Source organism: Gopherus evgoodei, chromosome 2 (assembly GCF_007399415.2).
Source record: "Gopherus evgoodei ecotype Sinaloan lineage chromosome 2, rGopEvg1_v1.p, whole genome shotgun sequence".
Taxonomy (NCBI): Eukaryota; Metazoa; Chordata; order Testudines; family Testudinidae; genus Gopherus; species Gopherus evgoodei.
Genome location: NC_044323.1, coordinates 257,839,654 through 257,862,174, shown reverse-complemented (window position 1 = coordinate 257,862,174; position 22,521 = coordinate 257,839,654). Strand labels below are relative to the sequence as shown.

The 22,521-nt window shown below is 43.8% G+C and overlaps 1 protein-coding gene across 5 annotated transcripts in view; it reads right to left on the bottom strand.

Annotated features, from left to right (window-relative positions):
• Positions 1 to 22,521, bottom strand: part of VPS13B (vacuolar protein sorting 13 homolog B) — a 928,813-nt gene that overhangs the window by 244,019 nt on the left and 662,273 nt on the right. For all 5 annotated transcript variants that reach the window (XM_030553556.1, XM_030553553.1, XM_030553555.1 and 2 more), the window contains 2 exons: positions 2,196 to 2,322; positions 234 to 377 (listed from right to left, as the gene is read on the bottom strand). In XM_030553556.1, coding sequence (XP_030409416.1) covers positions 234 to 377; positions 2,196 to 2,322 — 271 coding nt within the window. The remainder of the gene's footprint in view (positions 1 to 233; positions 378 to 2,195; positions 2,323 to 22,521) is intronic.

Below are 22,521 nucleotides of genomic sequence, written 5' to 3'. Positions count from 1 at the left end.
AGGAAGCTTTTACAAAGCCAGCTCAGAGTGACTTCCTGAAGAGTATTTGTAATTAACAAAGCAGTAGGCACAGCTTAATTTTCAAAATAACAGTGGAGTACAGTGTAAGTAAAGCTTGATAAACAATAATGTGTGTAATTCATTTACTTACACGTTTTCTATCACCACACATAATGTAAATGTCTGATGTGAAGCCACAGTAATTCTAAAAGAAAATAGGTTATATAACCTACCTCAGTGCTCTTGTCGGAAGGCTCCAGTCCAACCAAATTGGCTTGTACTAGCTGCTGTAGAAGTTGTACTTGAGCTACGCTGAGGAAGAAGTCCAGGTTTGTGGTCATATTCACCTCCAAAGAATGTCCGCACACTAAAATCTCCTGTGGAGAAAAAGCATGTCAGATACTAGCTACTAGGCAGGTAATTTACATTTTAAAGGTAAGTATACCACAGTTCTCTGTCAAACCCAATTTAAGCCATTTACACAATGTTAATTGGGACTGTTAAATCTATTTCTCTCTTTTAGTAGCAAAGAATGGTGTGCCAGCCATAAGACTTCTTGTGAAGAACTTGTGTTTAATACCTTGCTTTTCTTTCAACAGCATATGTAACCATTAACACAAATCTTGTATGTTTCATGTGTGAGGTCTTGTTTTTCTTCGTAATATCAAACACTAGATTGTCAGATTTTTGTTTTTCATTTGCTTGGCAATGGACTACATTTCTCCTTTGCCTTGTCCTTCCAAGAAGATACATAACTCAGCTCGATTTATATTGAAATCATATGTTGGAACTCAAAGATAACCAGCCTATTTGATTTCTCTTTGCCTGTAAACCACTGTTAATATCGTAGCAGAGTTAGCTGGATGACCACTATTACAGTTATACAAAACTAAAGCTCTTGACCATTGTTGGCAAGTGATTCAGAGATGAACAGCAGAATCAATCCATAAGGTTTGCTTAATAAGCAAAAGCATTGCCCCTTCTCATGAAGGACATGTGAACAATGTTCATATTCTTGGTAATCTATAGTAGACCCCACCCTTCAACCTTAAGTGTCCCCTAAGGAATAGATTCTAGGTGAATCTGACTAGCCCAAACATTTAAATTCCTGAGTGTGAGCAATAGTTATGTTCATATGTTTCTTTTCTCTGAATCCTTTCCATGCATTTCACAGCTATCCCCTGAATTTTCTTTTAATTTAAAACTCTCTCCCTCCTACACTTGTGATGGCACTCTACATGAAACACAAACTCACTGCAATCTTTCCCTCATGTAATTAACATCTGTTCCTTCTCCACCAACTTGCACCTGTTACAAATGTGCAAATATGATTTTCATTCCTACCTCGGTTTTGCCCTTCCCAGGAGGTAGCTATTATGAAAAATCACTCCTGCTAGCTGGCAAACAATGACTGGCACCTCCCTCCAAATAATGTGTTTTAAATTCCCTACCCATGTGCTAATGCCAAGAAATGAACCACAGTCTCTTGTGTGTAACAGGCTCCTCTAATGAGCTGACCCACAAACTGGTAAAAGTTACAGCTAAATCTTTCCAGTCAATTTGGAATATCCTGAGGAATCCCTATTACTCCTACTACGAAAAGTAGTACGCCTTTGGAAATTTGACCATAGCAAACTGCGTTTATTTGATTCTTGTAGAGATAATGTAATTTTCAGGTTTGCTTTTATGGTGCCCATGAAAATAGTGTTTCTTAAATATTGTGCTGGATCATGTCTTCTCAACTCTTTTAGTTATAAATCCTTTAAGAATTCTGCAGTGTGCCTACCATAAATCTGACCACTTCATAAGTCTGCTGAATCATGTTTCCCTTCCTTTCATCTGGTTTTTGACAAGAGATGGTAAGCTCTTTGGGACACAAACTATTTCTGGGTGTTTGTACAGCACCTGGCACAATGAGATCATGGTCATGATGAGGCCTTTGAGTGCTATCATAATGTAATTAAATAAAAATAACTGTTCAAACAATGCAAATAATAAACAATAACGGTGCCATAGTTAAATACCAAAATTACAGCAGCTCTATGAACTGTTTAAAAAAACTTTTTCCTTTTTCCACAAACACACTATTTTAATATTGTTTAATATAGTATTTTCTATCAAGATTAAAATTTGTGAAGGGAACAATAATGTACATGTTAAAAAGTCAGTTATTTTTGTTTAAATTTTGTACTAACCTCTGTGTGCAAGTTTTCTGGTGAAATTACTTTTGTGAAAATGATTGCAGGAGCTGCAGTTATTCGCACTGTGAAATCTGTTAAAATTGGAGTTAAAATTGCTCTCCGTTCTTGATGTCGCCTTATGCTAAAAGAAAAAAAAAATAATATTATTACAATAGATTGTAAGCAGCTTAGGGCAGAGACCACATCTTCCTGTGTTCTTCCTGTGTACAGGGCCTACCAAAATGGGGCCTCAATTCTGATTGGGGCCTTTGGTTGCTACCACAATACAAATAATAAATAATTATTAATAACAATGGTCCCAATCTGGCTGTCAGGTCATTATCCCCATGGACAGGACCATTGAAATCAGTGGAGCTCAAAGCAGAGTACGGCCTAGATGGATCCAACTGCAGGATCAGGGCCAATACTTTATTTGAATTTCCTCACAATTAAGACAAAAATTACACATTTTTCTAATGTTAACTATTAATATATTGCACAAACCCATTGTGACCTCAGTATGTTTGAAACCAAAATATATCTAAACCTTTTACTCTGCAAGCAATCCACCAGTATACACACGATACAAAGTGATGTATTATTGTTTTTTCCTTTTACTGAATTAATATACATTTAAAATTAAATCACTGTGAAGCAGTTTAGGCCACACACATTTGACCTACAAACAACATAAAATAATTTTCAAAATGTGTTAGTAATCTTAATATTTAAATAGGTGTTCTTGTATATCCAACAAGACATTTACATCATGCACAATATACTTTGTAATGAAACAGTTAAAGCTGCCACACACACGTGGCACAAAAATCACAAAATCAAGTCCATGAAAAGTTAAGCCATCTAACGATACAGAACCTCTACTCCACCATTCACACTTCACCGTTACCATAAGTACTTTACATCATAGACCACACACAGACGCCTAAATTCTGCCCTCATAGTGAAGCAATGCCAGCCTTCCAGCATCCCTTTCTGTGATTGGATGAGCATGCTGTACATTAGCTCCTTTTAAACAGAATACTGACATTCACTTTCCATGAACATTTGTGTCAGTCAACTGGATACTTAAATTATATTCTGGTTATTTTTCACTGCTACCAACATGCAGGATGAAGTCATTTCCCTTTTTTGGATGCATCTATCAATAGCCCTTGTTGACCCAACATACCAGACTAGGATCTCTGTGTCAATTCAAATAAATTTGCCACAGTCGTCTATGAGCACCTCCTCTGCCATTCTTCCAATGAGGAAAGTTGAATGAGAAAAGCCTGCAATGAAATCAGATGGCCCTCAGTCTCAACAAGATCATGGGTAATGTGAGTCCTCTGGGTAGTAGTATCTGGTTACCCATTGCCTTGAGATCTGGTCATTGAGCACATCTGCTAGAAGACTACCTACCTTTCTTACAAAGACAAGCTAATCACTGGGTTCCATAGAGGCAAACCTTGACAACCCTTAGAACATGACTTTCATTAGACCAATTTCTGCATATTCAGAAAATGAGAAACAGCTAACTATGAACAAGCTAGTAAACAAATAATATAAGTTCAAATAATATACAAATTATTCTAACATATATCCCAACAAAATGCCCAGGTTATGCATTTTCTCTGGCTCATATAAAGAAGAGAAACTAAGAGACAATTGTGACATAGGGGCTTTTAAACCCTTGGCTCTAGAATGCTAGAATACACGTTCTACCATGGCAAACAGCCTTGAAACTGGTTTTGTTGCAGGACACACAATCTCTCACAATGGTAATCAGCAGAGCCATAAAGGATAAAAGTAAGAGGATTTCACAATCATTCTTTAATGTGGCTAGGCTCCGGTTTACATATATATTTCTAGCAGAAGCAAACTCCAGAGATGAGAGTGGGACACAGAGCCCTATTGGCAGCTCACTATTCTGTGTCAGCAACTCATCAGGCCTGACATATTCACTGCACCTAACACTCTGTTGTCATGACATTTATGCAAAAGATGACGTCATAATATATCACTGGAAAACTAGTAAGTCACTGATCATTAATATTCATGTGTAATGTATGTATGGTAAACCCACAAAAGACTTTATAAATGTAAGCAGAGTCAGGATTAGCTCTACCCTGACATCTGGTGATGAATTATGGTGAGTGTGGAAAAGAATTTCAGGGGCTGATCGTGTTTGCATAGGCACACGCATCCTGCCTAGCATAGCCTACGGCAGCCTGGGATGGTTGCTTTGGCAGCTGTGGGATCCCCAGTTTCTTTGTTGTTGGGGCGGGAGGAGTGGAGTGTTGTCACCCTGATTGTGTGGATGAGGAACTGTGAAACTGCTTTGTGACAGGGAGTCTCACCATCAATTGAGTAGCACTCGCTAGACAAGGGAGTAGGCTCCTTTTGTGAGCCAGAAGCATCAGTTGCACCTCCTCCTCTCTCCACTGTTGAATACCAGAGCTGATTTTTGATTCCCTTAAGAATCTTAGTTACAGGTTCCTGAGCTGAACTCACTAAGAGCTGAAATCACTAAAGAGCTGTGCTAACTAGTGGGGGAGCCTGAAGCTATATTGCGGAGTAGAGCAGCTGGTGGAGCGGAGCAGTTTGTGGGACAGTTGGAGTGCCCATGGAGCGAGCGGAGCCGAGCAGTTTGCAGGGACTGCTGGAGGGGATCACAAGACGGCTGGTGAAGCAGAGCAGCTGGCAGAGCGGAGCAGTTTGTGGGACGGTTGGAGCGGCCCACGGAGTGAGCAGAGCCGAGCAGTTTGCAGGAATGGCTGCAGTGGATCACGGGACGGCTGGTGGAGCAGAGCAGCTGGCAGAGCGGAGCAGAGCGGAGCGGAGCTGAGCAGTTCGTGGGGAAGGCGGAAACAGAATCCCAAGGCGAGGCAGGGCAGTTGGCTCTGGACCACGTAAGGTGCCCCTTTCTATCCAGGCTGGCGGGGGGAAAACCCCTGCAGATAGACTCTTGAACTCTGGGGCTGCACTGACCCAGGACAGAGATTTTTGGGTTGTGGGACTTTTGGGACTGTGGGTGATCTTTGGGTTGCTGGACTCTAGGGACATTTGGGGTATTGGACTTTGGAGTCTTGGGGTGATTTGGGGGTTGCTAGACTCAAGAGCCCAGGGAAGAGGACACGGCCAAATTTTCTGGGGTGGGTCTTTGCTCATGGTTTGGTCTATGAACTCTAGTTGAGGTGTTTTCCCAGTTTAATGCTTGTTGTTTATCTCACGTTATTAAACATTTTCTGCTACACCTAGACTCTGTGCTTGCGAGAAGGGAAATATTGCCTCTTCGAGGTGTCCAGGGTTGTGTGTAAGATTCTCCCAGGTCACTGGTGGGGGCTTGAGCTGGTTTTGCATTATGTTGTAGGGAAGGGACCCCTATGTATTGAACCTGGCCCTTGTTGCTATCAATTCGGCCTGGCAGAAGGGTTACATAAATATATGATGGAAATACATGACTAAACTGTATTTAAACAGGCATGTCCAGGGGAGTTGATCAACTGGTTTTCTCCAGACAAAGGAAAGAGGCTAACACCTCAAACCAAGTGAGGTTGCAGGAAGCGATCATTTGCATTGTAAGAATCACCAGGGGGAGAGAAGACAGTATGGAGTCTACACCAACAGCATGGCATCCACATCCAGCAAGGAAAAGCCACTTTGTCTGGACTTACTTTTCAAAGACTACATTTCCAAGGTTTACTGGACTATAAAAATAAAGGGAAAAGAACCCCCTAGTTGTCCATCACTTGGGGGATTCTATGGGACTGCAGCTCTTGAAATCACAGAACATTTGGTCCCTTCAGATAAGGAGGATGAAATCTCTGCAAGCTAAGTTTAGATTATAACTTGCTGAAATTAAGTTTTAGTCTTATAAGCATATTTTTATTTTGGTTTGCTTGTAACCCTTTCTATCTTTATTCCTTATATCTGAACTCACTTAAAACCTCTCTGTGATTAAATAAACTTGTTTTACTTTTATCATAAACCAGTTCAGTGCTGTAATTGAAATAATATTTGTCAAAAACTAGTTACATTTATGAGTTGCAATATATTGACTCTTTAAAGGAGCAACAAACTTAACTTCTATTCGTGTTCCAGGAGAGGACAGGACACTAGAAATGCAGATGATTTTGGGAAAATTCAGGAGTAGGAGGTTCACTCTGCAAAAAGCAACTGGGTGTTAGAAGCCAGGGTGTATGTGGGCTGTTGATGGCAGGGCTGTGAGCCACAGCAGCACAGCATTTAAGGCATCCAGAGTTGCAGGCCAGGCAATGACACAACCCCTTACTGGTGTGAGTTGAACCCCAAAACATTACAGAGGACCTGCTCTTTCAAATTCCGTGTTCCTTGAATTTTACTCTGCTGGCAATTAGCGTAAGTGCTCAGGATGTGATGTATTGCTCCTGAGGGAATTCTGCACCAAAAAATTAAAAATTCTGCACCAAAAAAAAATGCACACAATATTTTAAAATTCTGTGAATTTTGTCAGTAAATATATGTGGTGGCTCCAGTATAGCAGGGGGGAACACAGGCCACTGGCTGTATGATCACCCTGGAACCCCTCACCCACAGGGACATGGACTAGGCTGTGAGGTTGCACCCGACCCTGATGCAGTGCAAGGGCTGGGCCTACCCTAGAAACACCATGGGGCCCTGCCCCTCAGCACCAGGCGCAGGAAGGCAGGGTCAGCTTGGCAGGATCCAAGTGTGGAGGGTCTTAGTATGGGGGGATCCAGGAGTAGGGTGAGAAGGTTCTCTGTGGAGCAATCTCAGTGCAGACAGCTCAGCGGGGGTTCCAGGTGAGGGAGGATGTGGATGCATACAGTCTTGTTGGGGGGTTCTGGAAGCAGAGGCTATGGGACTCTGCATGGAGATCCAGGTGAAGGTGGCTGGGGCTCAGTAGATGTGTGCGTGGGGAGGGATGAGGCTCAGCAGGGGGGGTCTGGGTGTGGGAGTTCAGCAGGGGTTCTGGATGCTGGGGGAGTGGGGCTTGGTGGGGTGAGGGTCTGTGTGAAGCTGGTTGGGGCTCAGTGGGGTGGGGATCCAGGTGCAGGTGGGTGGGGCTCCTTGGGGTGGGGGATCAATTACGGTGGGATCAGTGGGGGCCTGGTCTGTCTGCAGGGGTGGGGATCTGGGTGCGGGGGTGGGACTTGGTAGGGGGTCTGGATGCAGGGAGTGATGCCCAGCAGGGTGGGGGGTTGGGTGCAGGGAGGGTGAGGTTTGGCAAGGGACTATGGGAATGGGGAGTCCAGATGCATGGGAGTTGTGCGGATGGGGGAGCAGCTCCCTATACAGTTACCCCTCCCTCGCAGCTGAGGCACAATGGGAGCAGGAAGTGGGGGGGGGGGTTCAGAGCTTCCTGCAGCTGGAGGAGGGTCTGACTCGGCCATTATTTGCAGGGGAAGAGCAAGTCCTGTCCTCCCCTGCCCCCAGCCCAGCTAGTACTAGCAGCTGAGCACAGTGCACGATAGGAGCCACTGGCCAGGGCATCCCCAGCCCTCCCACCCCCACCCCCACACCCTCCCAACAGTGATTCACCTCTTCGCCAGCTGCTCCAGGCACCCAAACCAACATTTTTCTGTGGGGAAGCAAAAGAACCAGCATGGGACATGAATTCTGCATGCACAGTGGCACAGAATTTCTCAGAAGTAATGTGTGCAGGAAGCATGGTAAATTATAGAGGAATACTGTCTCCAAGTTAGCTATGCCCTAGGCTATTTAAGATTATTTAGGGCAACTTCAGTTTTACACACAAGTTGATTGGCAGCCAGTACAGAATACAGATTTAATATTTGTTGAGCACAGGTATAATATACTTTTGCTCAGATGGTGGGCTTCTGCATGTCTGTCATGGTTAGTCCCACAGGGATGACTATGATAAGATCAGCATCTGAGGGAAAAGCAAGGAATATTTCAGGGGTGGCCAACCTGTGGCTCCGGAACCACATGCAGCTCTTCAGAAGTTAGTATGTGGCTCCTTCTATAGGCGCCGACTCCGGGGCTGGAACTACAGGTGCCAACTTTCCAATGTGCCGGGGGGTGTTCACTGCTCAATCTCTGGCTCTGCCACAGGCCCTGTCCCCACTCCACCCCTTCCCGCCCCCTCCCCTGAGCCTGCCGTGCCCTCACTCCTTCCCCCTAACCCCTAGAGCCTCCTGCATGTCACGAACCACTGATTGGGAGGTGCAGGGAGGGAGCGAGAGGTGCTGATTGGCAGGGCTGCTGGTGGGTGGGAGGTGCTGGGATCAGTGTGGGGGAGCTGATAGGGGGCTGCTGACATATTACTGTGGTTCTTTGGCAATGTACATTGGTAAATTCTGGCTCCTTCTCAGGTTCAGGTTGGCCTCGCCTGGAATATTTGGTCATTCAAAGACGAAAAAAGGCCTGTCCGGCCTGTGATGTTAACTGGTAGTCCATGAGCAATGATGAATCTATCTAGTTAGACCACAGGATCACAAAGCATATTCACAGTCAGTTGGCAGACACCCTCAACTGAGAAACTGGTCATCGATTTTGCCACTTCCATAAATGCTTCTCCCTGCCAATCAGCATCTCGTCAGTCTTATCTAGATTAAGTTTAAATCAAACGGCTTTCGTCCAGGTCCCTATTGCCACAGCACAATGGGAAAATAAGGAAGTAAGTGTTTTTGTCTTTGGTGAAAAGGAAATAAGAATTGAGTGGCACAGGCATACTGCTGACACTGAAAGAGCATACTGCTATGTGTTAGATAATTGTCTGCCCTAATGTATATAAGATTGCTGGCAATTATGACTTAAGTATACGCAAGACAAAAGAGAGAGAAACCTGCATTATTACGTGGACACAAAAACACCAACCTGATTTTTGTTTAAATAAATTTTGGCCAATAAATATTCTCATTTCTTAAATGTGATATGTTGATTTAGTAGGTGGACACTGTGCTGCATTTTAAAGGATTTTTTTAAATGTAACACAGGTTCAAGACTGATCAATGTTTTCTTTACGTGCCCTATACCATCTGCCTGCACTACTTTACTTGAACTAATTTACCTATCAAATAATATTAGTTTCTTTGCTTATCAATTAATATTAGTTGGTAAATCTGAAAAAGCATCAAATCAAGTATTAGCAAAACAACTGTAAGTGTAAACAGAAGCCAAACACAATACACTTGGAGAGAAGGAATGGAGCAATCAAAAATGAACAAAGAAACAAGTTCCACTTTGAATTACTAAGTCTTCCACACTGCATCTAAGAGCACTGCATCTAACTTAACACAGGTGTACACCACATGAGCTCATGAAAAAAATTTGATTGTGAAGGATGTAATGATGGTTCTATGTCCAGAGTACATTTAATCCGAGGTCCACTTATGCATCTGTTATATATTTATGTCTTTTTTTTTAACCAGTACTTTCAGAGACATTAAAGTAGTCCATCATCTATACTTAAAAGTACAGTACACTTAAAAGACCATACGCTAACATAAGGCTGTGAGGCAATAAAACTTTTGTGGTAAGGTACACTAGTGCCCTATACTGATTGCTGGCCACCAACTGCTGAACTAAGGCTATACCTGAGTATACCTAGAAGCCCTAATCATGGACCAGGACTGACACAGAACAAAGAGGTGGTCCCCACCCTATAGAGCTCACAATGTAAGTATAAAACAAGAGACAACAAATGGATACAGGGGAGTATAAGGAAGCAATGAGAATATTGACCAACATAATAGGCTGCTGTATGAGCACAGCACGAGCCTAAGTATTGTCAAGCCTTCTGCAGAGAGAGGTGACAACAAAAAGCTTGCTATGTCAGCCGAATTTCTCAGTCTTTTTTATTTTTCCTTTTTTTCTCTGCTCTTATGTTCTTTCCCAGTCTATTGATTTTGTTAAATTTTCAAACTTGCCAGGGAACAAAAAAAATCCATCATTTGCCCAGCTCTAATTGCTGCACTGTCTGCATGGCTTTCCCATTAGTCCGCGTAGAACAAGGTTGAGGTCCCACATAGGTGTAGGGTGTCTTATGGTGAATGAATGTTTTCAATGCTTTTAAGGAAGCATTTAATTGTTGGGTGAGCAAATATAGTGATCCCGTCCACCTGGCCGTGGAAGGAGGTAATAGCAGCCAAATGTAACTCTGATGGAACTTGTGGATAGCCCTGATTTTTTAAGTCCTAGAATATAGTCCAGAATCCTTTGTATGGGGGGTGGGGACGACTGTGGTAAGATCTGATTATCTTGGCATCAGGTAAAGAATCATTTCCACTTATGGATATATGTCTCTCTTGTGCCTAGTCTCCAGCTGTTCAGTAACATATCTTTTACTTCCTCAGAACAGGCCTCCTTGACTCCTGTTAGCCATGGAGTAATCAGGCCTTGAGGTGGACGACTGTGAGGTTGGGATGGTGGACGTGTCCCGCACCTTGTCCTAGAAGGTGAGGTACTAGGGGAAGAGTTTGAGGAGGCTTCACTGCCATCTGATGCAGGTATGGGAACCACATTTTTCTGAGCCGTATGGGTGCTATGAGAATAATCCTGGATTTATCCTGCTTGATCTTGTGAATGACTCAGCTTCGGAGTGGAGTTGGAGGAAATGCGTACATCAGTGGTACCTCCCATTTTATGAGGAGAGCATTGCCTAGGGAGTGGTGTCCCAGTCCCTCCCTGGAACAAAATTGTGGGCACTTAGCATTCTGAGCTGTTGAAAATACATCTATGGTGGGGAACTCCCATCGTTTGAATATGGATTTGAGAATTTCAGGATCCATCTCCCATTTGTGGGTTTGTGAGAAGTCCCTGCTTAGTATATCTGCTGCTCTATTCTGACATCCCAGAAGATAGGATGCCGATATATCTATGTTGTTGGTGATGCACCAATTCCAAAGTCATATTGCCTCTGTACATAGGGAGTATGATCGTGCTTCCCCTTGTTGGTTTATGTAAAACATGCATGCAATACTATCCATGAGGATCTTGATGGCATAGTTCTTGATTAGAGGGAGAAAATGGTTGCAAGCATTTTGGACTACCCTTAGGCTCCAGTAAGTTTATGTGCAGGTTGGACTTCGCTGGGGTCCAGCAGCCGTGGACCATACTGTTGAGAATGTGTGCCCCCCAACCTATTATGGAAGCGTCTGTTGTCATTGTCACAGTTGGAGTTCTTTGTTGGAAAGGGATTCCTGAGCAGATGTTCTTTGATTGTGTCCACCATGTTAACAAGTCTTTTAATTTCTGCGTGGCATTGTGAGGCATCTGTTGAGAGAGTGCCTGTGCAGTATATACGCTGTTTGAAGCCAGGCCTGCAAGCATCACATGTGGAGTCTGGCATGTTTGACAACAAGTGCAGTTGCCAACATGTGCCCCAAGAGTTTTAAACACATTTTGGTGGATGTCTGTGGGCTTTCCTTCACCGTTGAAATTAGATTGACTGGAATGAGGAAGCACTGTTGGGGTAGCATTGCTGTTAGAGAGTCAAGACAGGCTCCTATGAATTCCAACTTTTGGACAGGAACCAGTCTGGACTTTTGCACATTTATTTGCAATCCTAAGTTCATGAAAAGGGTTATTGTGCTCGGCATGGCATTTATTGCTTCTTGCTGTGTTTGTGCCCATATGAGGCAGCAACCAAGTATGGAAATATTACTCCATGTCTGCAGAAATGAGCTGCAATGACAATGAGAACCTTGGAAAAATGGTTGGGGCAGTTGACAGGCTAAAGGGTAGTACTCCATATTGGAAATGCTGTTTCCCTAGGGTGAATCTCAGGAATCTTCGATGTGATGGCAGATGGTAATATGAAAATAAGTGTCCTGAAGGTTGAAGGCTGAGAGCCAATCTCCCTTTTCTAATGCCGGAATTATTGTGGTTAGTCTCACCATTTTGAAATGTTGTGTTCTCATGAATTTGATGAGTTTGCATAAATCCAGATGGGTCTCCACCCACCCATCTTTTTTTGAGTTAGAAAGTACTGTGAATAAAGACCTTTCCCCCTGTGTTGCAACAGTACAGGTTTCACAGCACCTAATTGTATGAGGTGGTTTATTTCCTGTTGTAACAGGTGCTTGTGAAAGGGATCCCTGAAGAGGGACAGGGAAGAGGGGTGGATAGGTGGGATAGATTTAAAGAGGATGGAGTAGCCCTTATGGGTAATTTCAAAAATCTATTTGTCTGTAATAATGATGTTCCAAACTGGGTAGTATGGTGACAGGTGGTCTCCGAATGGGCGGAGGACTATTTCTGGTTTCGGAATCAGAGAGCGTGGAGATCTTGTGCCTTCGACCATACCTTTAAAATGATTGTCTAGCGATGGATTGTTGAGACACTGAAGGATGATCTTGGTTCTGCCGACATGTGTTCTGTCTTTGTTTATGCCAATGATCGCACTGTCTTTGGGGGCTAATAGTATGGCGTAGACCAGAATCTCTGGTTGTAAAACCTGTCTTGTTCCTTTTTGTTTGCAAGTATGTAGATGTCCAGGATTTTTAAGGTTGCCCTTGAGTCCTTAGGGTGTTTAAAGATATATTGGTTTTGTCTGTGAATTGTTTTTGACCCTCAAAGAGGAGGTCCTTAACTGTTGCCTGGACCTCCCTTGGGAATCTGGAGAGTTGGAGCCAGGATGCATGGCACATGACCATGGATGTCATGATGGATCATGCTGCTGAGTCTACAGAGTCAAGGGAGACCTGTAGGACCATACTGACGATGAGAGACCCTTTGGAAATGTTCTCCTTATATTGTTCTTTTTTGTCATCTGGTAAATTTTCAATAAATTCTGACATTTTGGATAACATATTGTGTGTATATTTAGCCAGCAGGGCTGTATAGTTGGCTATGTGGAACTGAAGTGTAGCTGAGGAACAGGCTTTCATCCCGAAAAGATCTAGCCTTTTCCACTCTTTATCATATGGAGTTGTTTGGGCCTGGTGTTGTTTCCCCCTTTGATTGACTGCCTCCACCACTAAGGAGTTTGGTGCGAGGTATATGAATAAAAATTCAGCCTCTTTTTCTGGCATATAATATTTTTTGTCAGACCTCTTACACGAAGGTGGTGCTGTAGCAGATGTCTGCCAGATTATTTTTGCAGACTCCATAACAGCATCATTAATTGGCAAAGCTATCTTTGCTGCTGGGGATGTGTTGGGGTGGCACCCCTTGGATGTCACCTGATGTGCCACGATACCACTGAGCCTGCCTTTTGTGCCAGCCTAGGCACCCTTTTTACCTGTCTTGCTGAGCCAAGCTATTACGCTTCCTCCAGCACACACACAGACAGGGCCACCCCAAATTGCAGAACAAGATAGACACTGAGATCAATTCTGGGAAGGCTCAGATTAAGGGACTTGCCTGAGCACTCAGGTGTCCACCTCCCTTGGAATGCAGACCCAAAGATATATTATGAAATCCACCTCCTCCCTCAATGTGGGGGAAGGTATGCACAGCCTCTCCCTTCCCCCTCTTCAATTATGAATTGTACACACAGGGTTATGTGGTAAACAAGAAATAAGTTTATTAACTACAAAAGGTGAATTTTAAATGAATATAAGAGATAATAGACAAAACATAGATTACTGAGCAAATACACCAAAGTATGCAAACTAAGCTCAATATACTTAAGAAACAGGTTACAAAATGTAATTTCTTACCCTAAATGTCATTTTAGGCAGGTTACAAAGCTTCTGTGGTTCAGAGTTCCAGTTATATTTCTTTTCAGACTGGATCCTTGTCTCAATCTGGACTCCCCCCTGCTTTCCCTTCAGGTGGCTTTAGCAGTCCTTCTTCCTAGGCAGACAGGCTATGGGGAGGAGGAGTCCCGTTTGCCTTCAACTCCACTCTTAAATAGGATTTACATAAGGTAGAACTCCTTTGTTTCCCAAATTTAATCTCAGTGGAAAGTTACAAGAAGTCCCAGATAATGTTTAGTGTCAGGTGACAAGACCATCTGACCTAGTAGTGTCACAGTTACATTCCCGGATGCCTCCCAGGAGGGGGAGAGATTAGTATCTTCATGGTTTTGTTGTCCCTTCCTGATGGCTTATCAAATCTGATGGCCTATTGTCAGGTGGATGTCTTCCCAATACAAACCCAGTTGTGATTGTTACATAGTCCATATTCCTAACTTTAGATACAGAAATGACACGTATAAAAATTGGATAATCACATTTAGTAAATTATAACCTTTCCAATGATATCTCACAAGACCCATCTTGCATAAAGTACATCTTAATTATGTCATATCCATAACATAAGCATATTTCCATAAAGAATATGGAGTGGAATGTTACAAGATGCCTGGAGCATTTTATGTTGGGCTTCTGGGTCGTGCCAATGAAATGTCTAGGGATTCAGCAACCCTTTTGAAGAGGTTCTGAAAGGATTTGAAATCATCCCCCATAGTGTGTTGATGGGTGGTATTACGGTTTCATCCGGTGATAAATATGAGAGATGAGTAGGCAGCGAATTATCATGTTTGGCTGTGTCCTCAGGTTCCTTGGTCTCTTCCTCTTGTGTTTCTTAGAGTTCTGGGACAATTGATGAAGGGGACCTGGCTGTTCTGGAGCTAGGCAGGCTAGGAAGCCTGCAGTTTTCGGCCCTATACATTGCCCATGGATCCCAGTATGACCAGTTAGGTGGGAATGGTATGGGGGGTGCTGCCCATGGGTGACCATACCATCCTTGTATATCCACAGGTGGTTGGTGATAAAATGGTCCTGGCTTGAGTGAGGAGTGTATATTACTGCATCATCCTCTTCTTCATCACTGGAGATAAGAGGGGCTGATCTGCAGGGAGTCGTCAGCTGGCTTGGTACTCTTCTGGATGGGTACCCTCTGTACCGAGAAAAGGAAATTCAGGCACTGAGATCACTATCAGATCCACATGCCTCATCAATCACTGCAGATCCATGAGGCTTGGTGTTGGAGATGGCATGGCGGAAGGCCCAGGAGCATGAGTTGAAGCTACCGAGGCTGAGGATTTAGAGCTGTGTAACGTAGGTACAGCAGGGGGCACCATTGTACTGCTCAGTGCCGAGATCATCTTCGCTGGGTGCCGAGCTGGAAAGTTTTATTTTAATTTGTGAACCTCCTATAGAGCTTGCTTGAATAGGATCTTTAGCTTTTCGGGAACTCCGTGTCGGATGTTCTTGGTGTCTTGCGGTCTGGTGCTCTCAGTGCCGTGGGCACCGGGGCAGATTTTTCAGTTGGATATCACTTTCTTTTTGGCGATTCTTGGTGCAGGGATGTCTGCAACCACTTTTTGGTAGCCTTTCTAGGAGCTGCTCCTTGGCAGCCATTGTTGAAGTGGAGCCCGTCAGAGGCTGCTGCTGGCAGTGACCGTTGGCCAGGGGGACCCCTGGACTCGGGGTAGGAGGCTGGCCGGAGGGATTTCTCCATCATGAGGAGCTTCAGTTGGAGATCCCTAACTTTTTTTGTCTTGGCTATCAGTTTTCTGCAGTGTGGGCACCTTTGAATAATGTGTGTCTTGCCGAGCGTGGCTGCCCAAGACTGGTATGGAAAGTCTGCAAGTCAGGCAGCGTTTAAAGCTAGGTGAGCCGGGCATGCCTGAGGGAATCGGTCTCTTGTTTGAGGCTAAAGCTGTATGCCTGCTGGAGAGACAGGGGTAGACAGGGAAGGTGAAAGGAATTTTTTTTAAATGAAAATTGAAGAAATTAGATTAGGGCAAGTAGATAGGGAAGCTAACTACAACTAATCTAAAACTATCACTATGAACTATCTACTATTAATCTTATCTGAGGTAAGAGAGGGCACTGATGATCACTCAGACCCAAGCCAAAGGCAATAGAGAAGGAACTGGGGGACAGATGACCACACACCACTATGTAACCGCTCGGAGAGGCGCAAGATGGCTATGGCCCATGCGCTGCCCAACCGGGCTCTGCTACCACAAATCTCCAGTTACAAGCGCAGGGCCCGTAAAGTGGCGCGCCAACAGGGACACTCTTTGAAAAACAACAGCACTTCCCTACCTCCCAGGGGTATTGTGAGGATAAACAAATTAAAAGATTACTAAGTGTTCAGATACTACAGACATGAGGACTATATAAATGCCTAATATAGATGACCAAGTACCAGCCACCTGGTTGTATAAAGGTACTCCTGTTAAACAGTAATAACTGAACAAAAAGAACATTTCATCCATCTTCGTGACAGCAGCCAACAGCATTTTTTGTAGTGGGGCACTGAATAAAATAATGCACTTGCATGTAATTGGTATAAGGCTTCATACTGTATGATGATGTGCACATGACACTGAAGCTAATGCAAATATTACAAATGAAATAAAGGAGTTAATTGAATAAAGTCTTGCATTATGTCCCTAAAATTTTCAAAAGTGTAAGCATGGTCTGAATGAGCTCTCCACTGACTGCTAGCTGGGAGGGGGCGAGACTTTAGGAGAAAACTGTATTTACATGAACACACCTAGGAGAAAACTGTATTTACATGAACACACCTACTCTGCCTACATATCCAACAGATAGAACTGTGTTGCTTAAAGTGTCGAACTTTGGCTACTGTTGGGTTACAAATCACTTTAGTACTGAATGAAGAAGTAGTGAAATGTCATCAATGTTGCTGTCTTTATTGTATGAGTAAAGGGGAGCAGAACTGTGCTTAACTTGTCTCAAATGAGGAAGTCACCCTCAGCTGAAAGGATCTCACTAAGCCAGGAGATCGAATGCCAGACCCCGGTGTCCACTCTCCTTAATGGTCCCTGGTCTGGTTTAACCTGTTCCTCCTCCCTGTTCAAAGACAGAGGTAAATAGGCTACATTAGGAGTCTTTTGTTATTTTAACTGCTCAATAGAGCTGAAATCACTAGTGGAGGGACAGCGTTTCCTTCCAGTCCGCTTCAGGTTCCCCCACTAAGAGCTGACTATCAGTAAGAGCTGCAAATCACTGAGAACTGACAATCACTAAGAGTTGGGTGGAATTGCAAGAGACTGACCTGCAGAGGTCACAGCAGAGAGGCAGCAGGTGGAAGAGGTGAGCAGGTGGCCAGCGGAAGTGGAGAGGAATGAGCAGGATGGTGAGCAGAATGGCAGCTGGCGGGGCTGCCAGCCAGAGCAAGTACTCAGATAGTGGAGCAAGCCAAGTGCCCTTCTCCCCCCTACCTCTGCAGGAGGTGAACACACATGGATGCACTTCTGAACCCTGGGTCCTCAATGACCAAGGACAACCACTGTGAGTGGGGTATGGTGAGGGAACAGAGAGGGGCACAGTTATTGAACTTTTGGTTGTAGAACTCAAGAACATGAGGCAGCAGACACTACCCCATACACACTGGGGTGGGCATCCTGCTCACAGTTTTATGATTATCAATCCTGCTTGCGGCATTTTCCCTAATTAATGTCGGGTGACTTCCCTCCTTTCATTAAAAGTTTCTTTTCTACACTCGGACCTTGTGCTTGTGAGTGTGAAAGTATTGCCTCTCAGAGGTGCCCAGAGGTGGTATGCAATTTCCCCAGGTTACTGGATAGGGCCTCTTGGCGGTTTTGTGTTGTATTGTTGAAAAGGAACCCCTAGATATTGACCCTGGCTCAGGTTGCTGTCGGCTCCACCTGGCCGAAGAGTTACACAAGTAATCTCTAATACACATACCATATGTCTACTGACCACGTTTTTTTTTCTTTTATTTATTATTGAAGCATCATCCATTATGAGGGTAAAACTTTATATGTTTGCTTTTCAAAACTACATGAAAGTAAGGCCTAAAGAAATAATGCGAAAACCTTCTCAGAGGGGTCTCTCAAACTGTGAGTGACATTTTGTTCTATTTGGTACCATAGATCCTTGGTGCCCTGACATATTAATGGAGAGTCCCAGGAAGTCAATCCAGATGGTGGTCTGCCAAGGACAAAACTGAAATGCAGTACATTGCCACACTCAGTTCATTACTACACACAGCAGTAATGCCTTTAACCTCAATTGTTTTTCAAACAGAGTTTATTCAGGCTGCAGGAAGCACAAGTTGCTGCTGGGTGCTGTAGAAGGACTGCATGAGGATGGGGGCGAGGCCTCAAGAGAGGGTATATTTCTGTATTTCCTTCAGGGCTGTTATTTTTTCCACTGAAAGGAGGCAGAGAGAGAAGGGCTACAAGCTGAAAAAGCAGTTTTAAATCAAGAAAACGTCTTTTTGGTTAAGTATTCCCAGTTCCCTACATGCTATTAGGCAAAGAGTATAAATGTGAACAGGTTTCATTTGTACATAACTTATTAGAACTGTCTGACCGTTTCCAGGATTCTTTTTATATATTGCCCCATTAGGGAACTTTTTATAACATCTATAATGAAGTATAAACATTTCACATTTGGAAGTGTTATGATTCCTGATCCCCAGTACACCACAATATTTAGATAGCTATTTCTGAGTGAAGCTACCTCAATTGGGGTTAGTTCCTCTGATTTGTTACCTGAAAAGAATGACTCATATGTGGGAATATCCCTCACATCCTCTGCAGTTGTAGACCAATGCAAAAAAAAAAAATCATGTAGCTTCTTTGCAACGGCCTTGTCATTCTTGAGTGCTCCTTTAGCACCTTGATCATCCAGTGGCCCCACTAATTGTTTGATAGGTTTCCTGCTCCTGATATACTTTTAAAAAATTGCTGTTAGTTTTTGTGTTTTTTGCTAGTTTCTCTTCAAACTCTTTTTGGACTGCCTAATTATATTTTTCCAGTTGACTTGCTGGAGTTTAGGTTCCTTTCTATTTTCCTCAGTAGGGTTTGACTTACAATTTTTTAAAGATATATTTTTTGTTTCTAACTTCCTTTTTTACTCTGGTTAGCCACAGTGGCATTTTATTTTGGTCCACTGACTGTTTTTCTTTATTTGGGGTATACATATAGGTTGAGCCTTGTTTTAAAAAAGTTTCCATGCAGTTTGCAGGCACTTCACTCTTGTGACTGTTCCTTTTAATTTCCGTTTAACTACCCTTCTCATTTTTTTATATAGTTCCCCTTTTTGAAGTTACATGCTATCATGGTGGGTTTCTTCGGTATTTCCCCCTCCTACGAGGATGTTAAATTTCATTTCATTATGATTGCTATTACTGAGTGGTTCAGCTACGTTCACTTTTTGGACTAGATCCTGTGCACCACTTAGGACTAAAACAAAAATTAAACTCCATGCAGCCATGGAGACAAGCTCTTTACCAGGATCAGACTGGCAACACTCATCCACACAACTCCCTTGAAAGTAGGAAAAGTATCAGTTCCCTTTTGACATGCGGAGGGCATTATACTAGTTGCCTCTTTTCCTTGGTTAGCTGAAAAGAAATTTTTCCGGCAGAGTCACTGGCAGGGGCAAGGTGGGTTTTTTTCACCATCCCCACAGCTGGTCTGGGATCTGGTGGGTGGAGTTGAGGGGTTAAATTACAGTGTTGCAACTTTATACATAAAACTTGTGGCAGATGTCTAGTGCAGGTATTCGGTGTGGAAGGGATGTGGTTATTGGATAAAATGGTTTGGAAAAGGATTTGAAGGAAAGCATCCCTTATGGGAGCTGAGTAAGGTGGGCTTGGGGCTCCTATGTCTCATCAGTGTGGAGCAAACCCCCTCTCCTTTTCTTGGCCCCCATTAAGAGACCTGAAGAAATGCACTGGGGGGTCCTATGTCTGGATCAGCAGGGAGCTGACATCTTCCTCTCTATACCGTAAACTTTGTTGCCAGGTACCGCCAGATATTGTAAGTGTATAAAGCTGCAGCCCAATTAAACCACATCCATGGCCGCCTATCGTTCTTCCAGTATGGATGGACAGTGTTCGCAGCATCTGTTTTAGGATTTTGTTAAAAATTACTAAGGTCAGTATATTTATAATAATATACTTGGAGTGTTGGAAACTGTAACATACACTTGGAAAATGAAAGAACAGTAGCTTTTCTGGAATTCTTTTCTACAAGTTAACCTAGTAATCAAACAATGCTACACAGAGAAAAAGACGTAGATCTGATTCTATACTTCAAAACACATGTATCAGCTAAACATCAAAAATAATGAAACGAGTAAGATACACTGCTACAGACACACATCCAACATGAGGAACCTTAAAAAAAATAATTGACCTACTAAACCAGAGTATGGGACTAGCTAAGTGAAATCAAATGTATTAAAACCAAAACAATAAAACTAACCCAAGGGTTCCTCAGAAAAAGCCATTCCATATGTTCCATGCTAAACATATCAATGTAACTTACAAAGAATTAAGAAAGAAAATAGAATCACTACTAACACAAAGAATAAAGAAAGTCTCTGTGACATTCTCAGGAAATCTCAAGATAAACTTCACCCTGGAAACACTAAGCACCATGTAAAACACCATGCAGTCATTCTCTTGGTGCATGCTGGAAATATCCTAGCACATGGCAGACAACAGTACAGGTTCTTCCAGTTCTCAGCACATCACTTCCACAGATCATAAAATAAACGCAGATGCAGCATAACTGATTGCCAAGTAAACAGCAAAAATGTGAACATCTTGAAAATGAACTGTGGTACATGTATATAAGATTAAACCAAACTGACAAGCAAACACACATATCAGCTACTCTCTGCATTAAACAAATGCAGAATAAAATTAAAATAGTAGTATTGCATATCACAAAGAACAAGTCAATCCAGCTAATTAAAATGTAGCATTAAATATTTGTTAAAATGCTTTCAAAGCAAAAAAAAACACAGTTATTGAACACAAGCTCAAACAAAAATACTCAAAAGAGTTTTGTTCAAGATGGAAGAAAGTTCTAGCAGTTATGTAAGGAGAATGTGCAGCTTGGCTGTAACAGCTGCTTCCCTTATCCTGTAATCTTAATACTGTTTTAGGAATTCCTATCATGGTCAAAAAATGTACCCATAAGGCTCAGACCAAATTCTGCTTCTCTCTCCTGCTGGTTTCTGCATTGTCTCTGGCCTGGTACATGATGGCATAGTGAGACATAAATGTGTGGATTGAGGACCACATGGCCGCTCTGCATATTTCCTGTGTTGGGACCTGAGCCAGGTACACTGCGGAGGAGGCCTGTGCCCTTGAGGAGTGGGTCGTGATTGGCGGGGCAGGCACCTTAGCCCGACTGTAGCATTCATGGATGCAGACCACGATCCATGAGGAGATAGGCTGTGATGAGATGGGGAGTCCCTTCATCCTGTTGGCCATAGCAACAAAGACTTGGGTTGATTTCCTGACAGGGGCGGCTCTAGGAATTTTGCTGCCCCAAGAACGGCAGGCAGGGGACCTTCGTGGCGCCGGCAGAGCGCCCCCCGAGGCTTGCCGCCTCAAGCACGCGCTTGGCATGCTGGGGCCTGGAGCCACCCCTGTTTCCTGAATGGTTTGGTTCTTTCAATATACAATGCCAGGGCACTGCGAATGTCCAGGGAATGCAGCCTAAGCTCCGTGCTGGAGGAGTGTGGCTTAGGATAGAACACAGGGAGAAAAATGTCTTGACCCATGTGGAATTGGGAGACCACCTTCGGAAGGTATGCTGGGTGTAGCCTAAGTTGGACTTTGCCCTTGTGGAAGACAGTGTATGGAGGCTCGGACGTCAGTGCTCTGAGTTCTGACACCCTCCTGGCTGAGGTGATAGTCACTAGGAATGTGACCTTATATGAGTCACGGGCTCGAAGGGGGCCCTGTGAGGGTGGAATGGACCAAATTGAGGTTCCAAGCCGGGGCTGGTTGTCAAGTATGTGGGAACAGCTATCCAGGCCCTTGAGGAAGGGACAAACCAATGGGTTCAAGAAAACTGAACCACCTTCCGCTCCTGGGTGGAATGCTGAGATGACTGCCAAGTGGACCCGAACCAAAGAGAGGGAAAGTCCTAGCTGTCTCAAATGCTGCAGGTAATCCAGTATGAGAGAGATGGGGGCGAGCAATGGAGCCTGACTCTGCTGCTCAGCCCAGATGGAGAAGCGTTTCTACTTGGCCATGTATGCGGCTCTGATGGAGGGTTTTCTACTATTGAGGACTTGCCTGACCTGCTGAAAGCATTGCATCTCCACAGGGTTTAGCCATGGAGCATCCAGGCTGTGAGGTTGAGCGATTCCAGGTTTGGGTGGCGGAGATGGCTCCAATCCTGTGTGATCAAGTCTGGGAGCAGGGGCAATGAGAGGGGCGCCCATGTGGACATGTGCCGCAGTGATGTTTACCAGTGTTGGCGCGGCTATGCCGGCACTATCAGGATGACATGAGTGTGATCCCTGCAGATCTTGAGGAGTACCCTGTGAACCATGGGAACTGGGGGGAAGGTGTAGAGCAGGCTGCTTTCCTATGGAATGAGGAAGGCATCCATCAGAGACCCTGGACTGCGCCCCATGAGGGAGCAGAAACATTGAGGCAAACAGGTCTATGT